This window comes from Psammomys obesus, unplaced genomic scaffold, assembly GCF_907164565.1.
Source record: "Psammomys obesus unplaced genomic scaffold, mPsaObe1.curated_primary_1811, whole genome shotgun sequence".
Lineage (NCBI taxonomy): Eukaryota > Metazoa > Chordata > Mammalia > Rodentia > Muridae > Psammomys > Psammomys obesus.
In genome coordinates, this window is record NW_026596244.1 from 15,301,947 (window position 1) to 15,316,820 (window position 14,874).

Consider the following 14,874-nt stretch of genomic DNA (forward strand, 5'->3'; position numbering starts at 1 on the left):
TCAAAAGTCACAGCATCGGACTGGATCCCCTAGGGCCAGGCGGCACTTTGGTTCTCCTCTTCTACGCCAAGAGGAAGCCGTGATCCAGGCTGCTTGTTGCGCTGAACCCTAAAGGGTTAAGTCCTGGGTGCCGCCCCTTTTCCGCCGGGCTGGCGGGTGTATGAATACCCTCGCTCCAGCTCTCAGCTGGAGTCCTCCGCTTCCGCTAGGTTAGGTCACTGTCGCCTCCTTTTTCTCCCCGCTAAAAGCTCCCTGGGCCACTCCCTTCTACAGTGCTCGCCCTCGGGGGCCAGACCAGCGACATGGAAGGTTGCGTCGGAGAGGAATCTTTCCAGATGTGGGAACTCAACCGACGCCTGGAGGCCTACCTAACCCGGGTCAAGACGCTAGAGGAGCAGAACCAGTTGCTCAGTGCGGAGCTTGGGGGACTCCGGGCGCAGTCCGGGGACACCTCCTGGCGGGCTCGAGCCGACGACGAGCTAGCAGCCCTGCGGGTCCTCGTCGAAGAGCGCTGGCGGGAGAAGCACGCGGCCGAGGTGCAGCGAGACAACCTTGCCGAAGAACTGGAGGGCGTGGCGGGCCGGTGCCAGCAGGTGCGGCTGGCTCGCGAGCGGACCTGCGAGGAGCTCGCCCGCAGCCGGCGCGCGCTCGAGGCGGAGGAGAGTGCGCGGGGCTGGCTGAGCACCCAGGCGGCAGAGCTGGAGCGCGAGTTAGAGGCTCTGCGAGCCGCGCACGAGGAAGAGCGCTCACACCTGACCGCTCAGGCAGTCTGTGCGCCGCGCCAGTCCCCCGCGCCGCCCCGCGGACCCCCTGCACGGGCCCCCGAAGTGGAGGAGCTGGCCTGGCGGCTAGGCGAAGCGTGGCGCGGGGCGGTGCGCGACTACCAGGAACGCGTGGCCCACATGGAGAGCTCGCTGGGCCAGGCCCGTGAGCGGCTGGACCGAGCCGTGAGGGGAGCTCGGGAGGGGCGCCTAGAGCTGCAGCAGCTGCAGGCTGAACGCGACAGTCTCCAGGGGCGCAGAGATGCCCTGGAACAGAGGTTGGAGGGCCGCTGGCAGGACCGGCTGCAGACCACTGAAAAGTTCCAGGTGAGGAAGGTCACCAACTCGGTTAAGACCAGGCTCTAGGAAGTGCTTGGGATGCTAAGAGGCCTTCAGGAAAGGGAGTGGGGGTAAGGGCAGGAGCAGCTGTATTCAGGAGCCCTTGCCCAGAGCAAGTACAGGCTCTAGACTTTCCTGTCCAGGCAGGGTAGGATGGAATTCTGAGACCTTGTCGCACAGTCCACTTAGAAGGCCTGCAGGCTGAGACCCACTGTAGCAACTCTTCATTCTTGGAATGGCAAGTTTCTTTCAGGCTGGTTCCCTGCGCCCTTCCCTATGTTATTATCAATCAGAAGATGCCCAGCACATGCTACCTCAGGGTCAGAAGGTCCCTAGCAACCATGATGAAAGAAGGAGGGATGAGCCACCACTGACCACCAGCTTCTGTGTCATGGCTTCTCAGCTCCCTGGAGCACATTCCAGAGGCCTGGGGGCACTCTCCCACTCATATTGCACAGATGTAACCAACAGCTGAGAAAACAGCCTCTTGCCTGGCCTGCACATGGCCACCTCCCCACTCCTCTTGGAGAAGAAAGATTCCAGAACAACACGTGGGAAGTGGAGGAACCTAGCCTGCTATATTGAGCTGGGGACAGTGATGGCCCAACTGCTTTCCTTCCAAGTCCTTCCAAGCTGATTCGATAAATTGATGGAAATAAATAAAGGAAAATTACTTTTCCTTCTGTTTCCACTTTATCCCCTCTTCCTCTCTGTAACCCATTTCCTGTCCTTTTACCCCATTCCCTCCTGTGGGAATCGGATTCTCAACATGTGCTACCATTTAATCAGCACCCTCAAGATCAGCCTGGTCTAGGAGAGGCCTGGAGTGATCCCTGTGCTGCTCTGGGGGTCCAGTCCAGTGCTCTGGGCAGGGAGGACATAGGGGCAAGGAGAGTAGTCTGCCCTACAAAGAAGTGAGCAGAAAGGGTCAGGACCCAGAGGGGAGGCCCTTTCCACTCACACTTATGGCTTGCTTTGCAGCTGACTGTGGAAGCACTGGAACAGGAGAAGCAGAACCTACAGAGCCAGATTGCTCAGGTCCTGGAAGGTGGGCAGCAGCTGGCACACCTCAAGATGTCCCTTAGTCTGGAGGTGGCTACATACAGGTACATAGCTGAACACACAGGGCTGACTCGTTGGCTGAAGGGCTCAGGAACTTGGCTATGTACTTTCCGTGACTCTCAACTATGGCTCTGTAAAAATATTTATTTTATTTATGTGTATTTGTGTATGTGCTTCATGTGTATAGGTACCCTAAGAGGCAGGAAGAGGGCATTGGGTCCCTTACAGGTGGTTAAGAGCAGCAAGCATCCCTCAGGGATGGATTATGACCTGGAAGAGTAAACTGAAATAATCCCTTTCCTTTTCAAGTTGCCTTTTGTCAGAATGTTTTTATCACAGTCACAGAACAGCAAACTAGAAAAAAAAATGTTGCTGTTTTTTTTTTTTCGAAATAAATAAAACTAGGATTTTCAAAGTTAAAAAAAAAGAACAGCAAACACTCTTAACCTCTGACCATCTGCTCAGCCCTCAGATTCACTTAAACTTTTTTTTTACATTTATTTATTTGTTTGTTTGTTTATTTATTTATGTATGTACCTATTTATGTATTTGTCTATGATGGAGGCTTCTGAGTCACAGTGATGAAACAGGTTATCCAGCTTGGCAGCTGGGACTGTTATCCACTAAGCCATCTCACTGGGCCACCTCAGCTGTCACTTTCATACCTAGACTTCCACCTGAGCCTCCTAAAGAGACAACTCAGTCTTCAGGGAGGGATCAGAGGTTACAGGCACCTGCAGATGACTTCTCTCAAAGACAGGCAACCTCCAGTTTCTGTGCAAACATCCTGGGTACACCTGGGCAGTCTCAGGAAAGAGAGTTTGCAGGTGTGCCTGATCATGTGGACCTGACCTGGGCCTCAGCTGTGTCTAGGGTAAAAGCTGATCTGAGTTCCCAGCCTTCTGTTTCCTTTCAAGCTCCAGTGTCACTCACTGGCTCTGCCCAGCTCCCTGCCCTTTTTCTGGTTATTTCAGAAAGACCTAGTGGAACCGTTCTGGTTGTATAGCCTCTGCATATAGCCTGTGTCTCTTGTGAGAAAAGGCCGATGCCGAGGGCGGAGGATATCACTCCAGAGTATGGGGTCAGGACAGGATATCCCTCTTCTCCAGAATCCACTGGCATGAGCTAGGTGTAGGAGAGGAGCAGGAAGTAGGGCCCAGAGAAGGAAAGCCAGTCTGGGAGCCAGTCTAAGAAGGATGAGGCAAAGGCTTCGGGAGGACAGAAGAAAAGCTGCAAATGTGAGCACCAAATGTGTTCAGAGGTCATGAGCAAAAACTAGAGACTAGTTCAGAATCCCCTTTGAATTAATTTTTCTTGTCTCCTCCAATGAGCTCCATAGGCCCCTGAGGCAGGAGCATGAATCGAAAGACCTGTGTCCTGAAGGGTTTGCAATCCTAAAATGAGGGCCTTACCCCCAGTCAAGCCTCTTGGGGAAAAGGTCCACGCAGCGCTGAGGAATGTAACCCTCTGGGGTCTGAGGTTTGAAAAGGATTTGGAGAGGGGAGCGGAATTCATCTGCTTTTGTCTGTCGTCAGCTCTGGGGGCAGAGGAGGGAGCCATCCCATGGGAACAGCCTGAGAATTCCCACTTCCCCTGAGGAGCCCCTCCCTTCTCCGGCCCTCCAGAGGGTAGTGTGGACAAAAGGCAAAATTAGCATGATAATCAGCCTCCCTCCCGGAGGATGAGGTCATCGGCCTTGGCCTTGGGTGGGGAGGCGGAGATTGATCTAAGGCGTCTGATCTAAAAAGTGTTCTTTTGGCTCTGCATCTGACTGTGGGAATCTGCATGTGAGGTCCCCCTGTGTCTCAGCTATGGCTGTGACCAAGTATATGATGTTTGTGGGCATATGACTGTGTGGCTTTCGTAAGACAATAGTCATAGTAAAGAGTGAGCCTGCAGTGTCAGGACTTGCAGCCTCAGTTGGGGCTAATCCCATTTTTTTCCTCTCCCCTCTAGGACTCTGCTGGAGGCTGAGAACTCCCGGTTGCAGACACCTGGTCGAAGTTCCCAGGCTTTCCTTGGCTTTCAGGGTAAGAAGTGGGGCCAGCTGCTCCTGGAAGCTCTACCCTTTTCTCTTGGAAGTTGTTTCCTAAGCAGCACCAATCTAAGTCTTCACTCCCTGGCCCCCACTGCACCAGTGTTCCCAGTCTAGCCAGCAGGGAGTCAGACAAAATGGCTGGTGTAGTCTGGCCAGTGTGAGGGCTGCTCTCTGGTGAGGTCAGGGCATACTTACAATGTTTCCTGCTCTGCTTTTCCAGACCCCAAGCTGAAGCTGCATTTCCTTGGGACACCAGAGAACCAGCACCTAGGATCTGTGCTCCCTGTCCTCAGCCCTACATCCCTCCATTCCCCCTTGCCTGATACCCTTGAGACTCCTGTGACAGCCTTTCTGAAGACCCAGGAATTCCTTCAGGCCCAAACCCCAACCTTGGCCAGCACTCCCATCCCACTCATGTCTGAGGCTCCTTGTCCTTCTAAAAATGCAGAGATCAGAGCCCAGGATGGTCCTCTTTCTCTGCTCCAGACACAGGGTGGGAGGCAACAGGCTCTAGAGCCTCTCTGTGCTGAAGTCACAGTGCCTATTTCTACTGAAGGCCCCTCAGAACTAGAGGAGCCTGGGGGCAAACAGCCCGGCCACTTCCCTGAGGATCCAGCCTCCTTGGCCCCATCCCTCAACCCTCACCACCCTATTTTAGAGGATAAAGATGGAGAATTCAGTGAGTCTAGAGTATCTAGCATGTTCCAGGAAAATGAAGGGCAAATCTGGGAGCTAGGAGAGAAAGAAGCAGCCATAGAGGCAAAAGCAGAAAACAGCTTAGCACAGGAAACACAAAAAGGTGGTCTGGACACTGAAGAAATCCAGGATTCTCAGGGTCCTTTGCAAAAGGAAACGATGGAGGCTGTAGGAGAGAAGCCATTGATGCATCTGAAAACCCAGAGCCATGAGACACAAGGGAAGGAGAATTGCAGGTCTCTGAGGTCTGTAGAAAAGAACCTGGAAACACTAAAAAGCCCAGAAAAAGAAAAACAAACACTACTGAAGTCTCTAGAAGAAAAGGATGTAGAGGCAGAGAAAACTCTAGAAAATGGGGTTTCTGAACTATCTAAGCCTTTAGAAAAAGAAGTTGCAAGAATCAGGGATCAAGAATTAATGTCTCCTGAAGGTAAACTGGAGACAGTTTCGTTTGTAGGAAAGGAAAATCAAGAAGTAGTGAAGTCTTCAGAAGAGGGGGACTTAGAGTTGTTGACAGCCTTTAAAAAGGATAACCAGCATCCACTGGGGGGTCCAGAAGAAGAGGACCCAGTGTTTGAGAGAGCTATAAAACCAGAGGACCAGGAGTCCCTGAGGTCTCTAGAAGAGGAGGACCAGGAGGCATTTAAAACTCTGGAGAAAGAGAATCTGGAGCCATTAAGATTTGAAGAAGCAAAAGACCAGATGATTGAGAGACTGGTAGAAAAAGAGGATCAGAAGTTCCTGAGGTCTCTAGAAGAGGAGGACCAGAGGATTGTGAAACCTCTAGAAAAGGAGAATCGGGAATCTCTGAGGTCTCTTGATGAAAACCAGGAGACCATTATGCCACCAGAAAACATGAACCAGAGGCTACTGAGAGCTCTAGAAATAGAAAAGGAGGAGCAGAAAATTGTGAAACCTCTAGAAAAAGTGAGTCAGGACTCCCTTGGGTCTCTAGAAAAAGAGAGTGTGGAGCCACTGAAATTTCTAGAAGATGACCAGGTGATTGAGAACCTGTTAGCAAAAGAGACTCATGAGTCCCTGGGGTCCATTGAAGATAGAAACCAGGAGACTGTTGCACAACTAGAACTTGAGACCCAGGATTCACTGAGGTCTCTAGAAGAGGAGGACCAGAGGATTGTGAAACATCTAGAAAAAGAAAACCGGGAGTTCCAAAGGTCTCTAGAAGAGGAAGAACAGATGACTGAGAGATCTCTGGAAAGAGAGAACCATGAACCACTGAGTTCTGTAGAAAAAAAGGACCAGATGATTGAGAACCTGCTAGAAAAAAAGAGTCAGGACTCAGTGAAGTCTATTGAAGATGAGAACCAGGAGACTTTCAAGTCTCTGGGAAATCCAGAGTCAGGACAGGACCAAGAGATACAGAGACTTGAACAAGAGACTCATCAGACACCAAGGGCTGAGGAGGTTGACCAGATGGCAACCAGACCACTGGAAAAGGTGGATTCAGAGTTACTGAAGCCTCTTGGGAATGACAAGGAAATAGTTGGATCTCTTGAAAAAGAGATTCAAGAGTCACTTGTGTCACTGAAAGAAAGAAGTATGGAGCCAGTGAAGTCTTCAAAAACAGAGAACACAGAACCATTGAAGAATGTACAAGAGGATTTGGAAATAATGAACTCTATAGAAGATCAAGAGCCATTGTGGTCTACAGAAGTGACTAGAGAGACAATGAAACCTCTAGAAAATGAAATTCAAGAATTACTGGGGTATGTGGATGAGAACCAAGAGACACTGAGACCCCTTGAAAGGGAGAATCAAAAACTGAGATCTCTGGGCAAGTGGGACCCAGAGACTGTGGAGTCTCCAGAAGGGATAGAGGAGAGACAGCAGCACCTGGAAGGGGAAGAATGCCTAGAGATGGAAGAGCACCAAGAATCACTGAGGTCTCTGGGAGAGGTGGGGCCACTGTCTGGGTCTGGAAATCAACACCAACAACAAAGGTGGGAGGATGTGGTGGTGGAGAATGGAGCAGTGGGTCAGGACCCACCTCTGGGTAAAACAGGAATAGAAAGTGAGGATGAGGCAGAGCTATGTCTGAGTGGGCAAGATGATAAGGAAGAAGCTGCAGAGGAAAGGAAGCTGCAGCAAGACATTGTGAGGGAGGCCTCAAGTCTGGGGAGCTCTGAGCTGGAGGAGCAGAGGGTTCCTGCTGAGGAAGGTAACAGAAAGAGCAATGCTGAGGCCCTGGAGGGACAACCAGAGCAGATGGGGGCCGTAGAAGTCCTAGTTACTCAGGGAATGCTGGAGGTGGCAGAGCAAGATGAGGATATAGCCCAAGCAGGTGAACAAGACTCCAGAAAAGTGACTCTGGGATTAGAGGCTGCTGCTACCGGAGGACTGGGACTGGAGCAGGAAGTGGTAGAGCTAGAGGACCCAAGGCATCTTGCCAGTGACCTATCCCTGGGGGAGGAAAGTGTGAAGGCAAAGATAGCTCAGGGCTTGGAAAGGCCTGGAAAAGAACCAAAGGAAGCAGGTGCTCTGGAATCAGAGATCCTCAAATTGCCCAAGACTAACAGTGCTGCTCTGGAACCCAAGGGCTGCAAAGAGGCAGAGCCTGCGGTGGGCTGGAGAGTAGAGGAGGCCTCAGTGAAGACCTCAGACCATGAAGGCACTGATGTCCCTCAGCCCAGGTCCCCAGAGACAGAGGAAGATGAGGGCACACAGGCAGCACTGATAACCCCTGGCCCCAAGCTTATGGAACCCTGTTTGCCCATCCAGGTCCTGAAAGATGACTATGAGCAGCATCCCCAGGCTGAGGGGACCCAGGAGACTGGGTGGCAGCTAGAAGGTGGGTGTGAAGCACTGGAAAGGGCAGATGATGGTCAGGAGTTTGGTCTTGGGGAGATCCCTGAAGGCCTCCGGGACTGGGAGGAGAATAGAGAAGAAAGTGAGGCTGATGAGCTAGGGGAAACTCTCCCTGACTCTACTCCCCTGGGTCTCTACCTGAGGTCCCCTGCCTCCCCAAAGTGGGACCTGGCTGGGGAGCAGAGGCTCTCCCCTCAAGGGGAGGCCAGGAAGGAAGGCTGGAGTCCTGCTGTCCTGGTTACTCAGGGCCTCAGCAACCCACCAGAGGAGGAGCAAGGCCATGACTCTGAGCTGTCATCTGAGGAATTTGAGGACCTGGCAGCTGAGGCCTCTCTTCTTCCAGGGGTTTCCAAGGAGGTGGCAGATGATCTGGGCCAGGTGCCCCCAGTACTGGATCCAACATGCTGGGATCAGGGTGAGGAGTCTGATGGATTTGCTGATGAGGAAGAGAGTGGGGAGGAGGGAGAGGAAGAAGAGCATGAGGAAGGAGCAGAGTCAGGGACTCAGTGGTGGGGGCCAGGGACCTCTGGTGGCAGCTTCAAGGTCCAGGATATCACCCAAAGAAGGGACCTGGGACATGAATCTGTGGGTGTCAGTGGTCCCTGGCATGATGGCTTGAGGGGTGCTGCAGCTAACATCCCTCCGCCTGCCCTTGAGACTGTGTCTCAAGACAGTGCTGAGTCTTCTGGGTCAGAAGGGTCTGAGTCTATTTCCTTGGAGGGGGAGGATAAAGTGCCCGACCATTGGGGTGCCCCCCAAGAGATGACTGGCATGGTCCCAGGGGCAGGAGATAATTTTGATGCCAGTGGCCAGGGCCCCAACCTGGAGTCAGAGCATGTGAATGGGAGGATGGAGAATGGACTAGAGCAGTGTGAGGAACAGGGGCTTCTGGGTGGGGAGCAGGATCAAGGACTCCCTTTACAGGAATTGGAGGTGGGTAGCCTAAAGGCCCCCTTGGTAGGGTCTCCTGTGCACCTAGGCCCAAGCCAGTCCCTGGAGTTCCCTCTGAGTGGAGCTGATGGAGATTCCTGGTCCTCAGAGGAAGACTAGGGAATGCTTCTCTGACACTGAGGACTTAATGGGGGATGTTCTTCCCTGCTCTGGGCCCTCACTCTTAGCTTTGATAACTTGACCTGTGGTGTTTGTCCTGGAGAGGTATGGCTGGATGAGCAAGATGAGATCCTACTTGTACCATCCTGAAGGGTTTATTTATGTCAGCTGAACCCCTGTAGTTCTAGACCCCCTTTCTTCTATGGCTCACATGCTGGAAGAGGCCTGGGCCTAGAGCTTTTCCCATGAGGCTTTTCTGGCTCGATAGCTCTGTCTACAATAGTGCCACCCCCACAAGGTCTGGCCTAGCCTGTGCCCAGAGGAGCTGAGGGCAGCAAATATGACCAACCCCTTGTCTCATTTCAGCCTGCTGAGATCTTGTTTTGCTCTTTCTTGCTTGAATAAAGTTGTATTCCCACTTACAAAGTCTGGCTGCTTTCTTCTAGCCTTCAGGGGATCCCCCTGGTTGAGAAGCACTGGAGTGGAGGGACTGGGAGAGGAAGCAGAAGCCAGGCCTGGAGGGGCTGCCTCTTGGAGAGGCCAGGTTGTCATCTGTGCCCACAGCACTGATTACAGGGTCCTCTCTCCTGAATGTCCTAAGTAAGGCCTTAGTGTCTCCAGCATAATTAGCCCCCTGGTTACCAAACCCAAACAGTTGTCTCGCCTCTGATGACTGACTGGGTTGGAGTAGGAGGAGGGAGGAGAGAGGCCTCACCTGTGCAGTCTCAGGTCAACAGTTACTTTCTCTGAATTTTAAACTCAGCCACACACATGGGGAAGCTGGACTGCCCTATGCTTTGGGTGGTCACCTGGGGCTGGGAGAACAGGGGAGAGGCCAGGGGAAGCCTTTGCAGTCAGTAACTGAGGTCTGCCATGGCACTTTCCATACATGCTGAAGCAGGAGACAGGGAAGAAAGGATAGCAGGGCCAGCGGAATGTGAGGGAGCTGCCAGGTGAGAGCTTGGTGTTGTGTGCAGTGTGCCGCTGTGCAGTGTTAGGGGTGCTAGGTCCTGCCTGAAGGCTTCTCTCCCAACATCTGTACAGGGCATGCAGATGCCAGAGGTTCCTAGATTTAGGTGCCCACAGACCTCTGTGGGGAAGGGATAGGCTGGCCCACACATGGAGGCCATCACAAGCCAAGAGCAGGTTCCTTCTCTTTTTAGGATTGAGAGTTCCCAAAGAGGGTAGACAAGGGATGTCCTAGCCAACTGGCACTGTGGGCTCCTATGTACACACCCTTCATATCTGTTCTGGGGCCCATTTCATCCACACCCTTGCCCCTGGGGTTCAGGATCCTGTTTCTCCTTCTCCACCCTCCTGGCAGCCCAAGCCTCCGCTCTCTTCTTCCTGTACACTAATAACAAGTCCCTCCTGTGTTGTTTGTCAGCTGACAGGCAGAGACCAGCATGTTGGCATCAGGGAGGCAAAGCCTGCCCCTTTAATGGGACAAGACATCCTGTGCTTCCTCTCTTTAGGCCCTTGGTTACCACTGCTTGGGTGAACACCAAGAACAGAGCTAACAGAGCTCTGCCCTGTAGTGGATCCCCATCCTTCATTCTCACGAGCCTGTGGTCCTCCATAGTTAACCCAGGTGGCCACTGCCTACAGTGCAGGATGTAAGTGAGGAGTTAGAAGTAAGTTGGATGTGAGTTAGAAGTGAGGACTTCCCTAAGGGTATAAACAGGAGGTATGGTAAGTATGGAAATGACCCTATGTCCAAACAGAGAAGCAAGAGCTGGACAGTGACAGGATCACCCCTGGTTGTGATCATCAGTGTGGTTGTCATTTTGCTGGCCATCCACACAGTGCAGGCTCTGGGAATGCTGACAACTTATAACACTGCTCTTTGCACAGGAGGCTTTAACTGCTCCTGCGCAAAGGCCGTCAAGTTGAAATTGTCTCTGGAGACAGATGCATGCTGTGTAGGGGTGCAGAGCAGGGCAGGCTGCTCTGAGTGGCCACTGCTGGGGAGGGATTTCTTGGTGTGTGTGAAACAGCAGGGCCTAGGGCAGAAGAGATCTGGGGCAGTGAGAGACAGAAAGCAGGCAGAGTGGTGGGAGGGAAGCAGGCCTTGGGGAGATCGCAGGAGACCTTGGCAGGAGGCATGAACTTCTGAAGGGTTTATGCACAGGTGCTGCTGCCAGGACTTCCAGGTTCCCTGAGAACAGGCTGAGCAGAACAGCCTGGAGTCAGCCAGGGGTGCAGGTGCAGATCAAGGTGCAGGAGGGGAGAGTAGGAGATGAGGGAGCAAAGTGAACTCTTGGGAGCTGTGTGGGAGACAGGAGCACAGGACAGCAGACAGCTGTCCCATGGCTGCATGCAAGCTTCTAGACATGCCAAATCCAACAGAGAATCAAGCAGAGAACCAACTGCCTGAGCAGGAGCCTTAGGACAGGGCAGAGTATGCTTGGGACTCAGGAGAGAGGACCAAGTAGAGACAAGAGCTGGAATCTCAGTAGAGAACAGGATAGAGGAGAGGCTCACAGAGACCTGGGAACTCCCAGAAGGCTGACAAAGTAGCTCAAGAGGAGACAAAAAACAAATAAAAACAAACAAACAAACAAACAACCCCGGCAAGTCCTCTCAGAAGGCTCTGGCATTACACCATTTCAAGGAAGCAAGGACTGACTGTCTCTGACATGAACTCAGTGGCAGGCTCTTTGACCCCTCCCACCAAATGGGGAGCAGCCTTCCCAGGCTACAGGGAGGACAATGCAGCCAGTCTTGATGAGAAGGGGAAGATGGAAGGGGAAGAGGACCTTCCCTATTAGTGGACTTGGAGAGGGGAATGGGAGGAGATGAGGGAGGGAAGGTGGGATTGGGAGGGAGTGAGGGAGGGAGCTACAGCCCAGATACAAAGTGAATAAACTGTAATTAATATAAAAAAATTAAAAAAAGAAAAAGGAAGCAAGGAACTGGTTGGTGCCTGGAAGTCTCCCTTGAGTAAAGAGTGAATGAGTGACAACCAGACACACTTCTGAGGGTGGAGTCCCCACAGAAATGAGGAGGGGAAAGAGAGGAAACATTCCTCAACGTACACACAGCATGAGACAGTGGAAGGTTATTCTGGAACCTCCTCTGGTAAATATAGCCTCTGAGCTAGCCAGAGACAGGCTGGGGCTGGGGGGGGGGCAGCGGAGGTGGCTTCCTCAGTTTGTTTGGGGTACTTCCTTATAAGGCTGAGTAGGCTGAGGCGCCTCCAATGGTGAGGTCAGGGGCAGAGGCTCCCTCTAGCCCAGCCTGATGGTGTGCCTGTAGCTGCCAAAGTCTCAAAGGAAATCAAAGTCTAGGCTTTGTGCTACAGTCAAAGGCCCTCCGGCTCGGAGTGTGGCCTCTTAAAGCATTCCCTCTGCCTTCCTGCTGTGGGCACCCATCCTGGGTGGGACTCTCAGAAGATGATCTTGGGTCCCTCAATACCCCAGAGCCTGGGCTTTCCACCTGTAAGATACTGGGTGAATGGAATCCTTCTTTGAGACTCTAAACAGTTCTGACACAAATGACATCACCCTCAACCCCACAGTGCTCAGCCTCTAGGTCAAAGAAACAGGATTTATTAACTGTCTGAAAGAAAACCCCCCTCTCATTCTTCTGCTGCCCACAGCCCACACCCCGGCCTCACCCTGGCACACCAGCTGCTGCCACTTGACCTGTACTGTTGCAGCTGCTGTCAGCCATGCTATCCTCTCTGGTGGGGGACAAAGGAATGCGATTTCATTTTGTCTGGAATGTGCTGTCTGTACTCCTTGTAGAGGAGGAGCTCATTCAGCCCAGAAAACCAAAGATGGCTTAGGGACAGCCCCCAAGTTCCTACTGTATGCCATTCCACCTCTCAGGGGAGGGCTGAATTCTAGGATGGGCACAACAGCAGGATGGTTGGAAGTTAGAGTTGAGCCCTCCTGGGAGGAGAGAGAAGAGCATTTTTCTCTCTGGTTCAGATAGTGAAAAAAGTCTGCCAGCATCTGTCCCTGAGCCCACAAGGTCACCTTAGAACCACACTGGAGCATGAAGCTGCCTTAGAACCATGGACAATGGTTCAGGTGGAGAGCAGAAGCGGGGTGAGGCCCCCAGCAGTCTGCTTTGACAGACAATGGAAATGGTGTTTGCTCTTCTAGCTTCCCTGCTTCCTTCACCCTGAACCCCCTCATCCCACCTTCTAACTCAACACCCACACAACTAGCATCTGCCAGCATGTCAGGGGTGATAGACCTGCCACTAGTCTCAGCCCTTTCCAGGCCAGGTGCCCAGGGGCTCCAATTCCAATGCCCCTCTTGTAATCTAACTGCCATTCTGCATATCTTGTCCTCAAAGGATGGGGCTCAGGTGTCTGAACCCCAGGTTCTGGCACCCTCTTCTCTCTCAGAGTCTCCTCCTTCAGTCATAAACTCCCTTCCCCAGCTCCATCCTACCTCCCCACCCTTATTACTCAGCTGTGGCTCCATAAATAAACTGAGGCAGGTGCCAGGAGGCCTCTGTCGAGGAACCCCCTTCCCTGCAGCTGTGGGCTCAGCTGCTCACAATCCACTGGCCCTGGGCCCCAGGAGGGGTGCCTCCCTAGGAGACTCCTGGATTCTCTAGGGCTCTATATTCCCACTAATAGAAGTCTCCCTCAGCACTCAGGGATCCCTTCAACTCCCCTGCCTCTTAGCTCTTTCCCCTCCTCCCTAGCCTTCCAGAATTGCTGTCTCTCCAGAATTTCTCTGATTGTTCCTTAGAGGGAACTTCATCTGACTCTAATGGGAGAAACTGAGGTACAGAGTGATGCATCTTGTCAATGATGTAGTGTCTCTAGATGCCACTTGGGGTCAGCAGAACATGGGCTAGAGAACTTTGGGCTGCTTTATGTTGGGTATTAAATATGAGTAATATTTAATTCTAGTCTTCAGTGGTCAGCAGCTTTCTCTGTTAACAACCCACTTAAGTACCAGGCCATCTGGGTAGCCAGAGTCTTAGTGTCTACCCACTTAGCCTATTGCCTGAGCTATTGGTTTAGTGGGAGAGCGTCCAAATGTTCTACCTTTTTCTCTTTCCCAGCCTTTCCTCCTGCTGTGTCCCTGAACTTTTTCAGTTCTTCTGCCTAGGAGGAAGCTAGCTATTTTGCAGCAAGCCAAATAGAAGCCAGCCCTCAGGAAGGCCCTCCATCTGGGTAAGGGAAAACCAGTTGCATCAGGTCCTGACAGAGGGGGAACCTGAGCAGGCGCTCAGGGTCAGGATCTGACTACAGAGCCTGAAAAAGATCTCTGACAGGCGGTGCATTTTTAGAAGTCTTTGGGAACTGCTAAGTCACTGTGGACACTAGGACAATAGGACCCTTTCTCTCCCCATTCAGGAGTCAGGCCCATAGACAGGGCCTCAGGGCTGGGACAAAGGCCCCAGTGAGGTTGGGGCAGTGCAGTGGGAGGCAAGGGTATGCTGAAGAACTGGGAGGTGGAATGTGTCAGGGTACCCAGAGGCTTCCACACCCCTGGGCAATGCTCTAGCCCCTATCTGTCCCAGGGTGGGTCTCTCTTTTCCAATACCTCCCAGTCCTGGGTGGGTGGGGGGGACAAGACACCCTGTTGGGACGAGGCTGAGAGCTGGGCCACACAGTTAGGGTCCTGACAGCATGGCAGCTGGCAGTGGTGACCAGAGGTGGGGCTTTGTTCCATCTCTCCAAAGAGGTATGCTGGTGCTCCATATGTGACCTCTTCTGAGGAACTGGAGAACTACCTTCTGGTCAGGTCATCAAGGACATCCCCCCTTTCCCCCCCCCCCATCTTCCCCAGGAAGCATAACCAAGCCAGAAGGAGGCTTCCTGTTTGCTTCCCTGCCAGAGAGGCTCAGCAGGTGGTGGAGGATTCTGGTTCTAGTCCTCCATCTACTTCTGGAGCTCTCCTCACCCACAGAGGAGAGAATGGTGGGAGACTTGATGAGAACTTTGGACAGAGGGCTTGGAAGCCCAGGGTGCCACAAAGCCAGCATACTATCTAGACTTTGCCTCAGTGAGTTCTGAACCCAAAGGTTAGACATTGCCTCCTCTCTAGCCTGCTCCTTTTCAGGTTCCATCATCCTGGGTCTTCATCCACTCACAGTTCCAGCTAAATGCCTTGACAACTCCCAAAATAC

At 52.6% G+C, this 14,874-nt stretch overlaps 1 protein-coding gene across 1 annotated transcript; it reads left to right on the top strand.

The window, feature by feature from the left end:
* The first annotated feature begins 223 nt into the window (after nt 1-223).
* Nucleotides 224-9,191, top strand: Nes (nestin). Its single transcript, XM_055596682.1, has 4 exons — nt 224-1,088; nt 2,082-2,206; nt 4,119-4,192; nt 4,421-9,191. The coding sequence occupies exons 1-4, from the start codon at nt 303-305 to the stop codon at nt 8,770-8,772; spliced, it is 5,337 nt and encodes a 1,778-aa protein (XP_055452657.1). The 5' UTR covers nt 224-302; the 3' UTR covers nt 8,773-9,191.
* The last annotated feature ends 5,683 nt before the right edge of the window (nt 9,192-14,874 follow it).

Excerpts from the sequence above, each read along its gene's own strand:
- Nes (XM_055596682.1), top strand. The coding sequence starts at position 303 with ATGGAAGGTTGCGTCGGAGAGGAATCTTTCCAGATGTGGGAACTCAAC. Across the intron at positions 1,089-2,081 it reads AGACCACTGAAAAGTTCCAG|CTGACTGTGGAAGCACTGGA; the intron begins GTGAGGAAGGTC and ends CTTGCTTTGCAG. Across the intron at positions 2,207-4,118 it reads CTGGAGGTGGCTACATACAG|GACTCTGCTGGAGGCTGAGA; the intron begins GTACATAGCTGA and ends TCTCCCCTCTAG.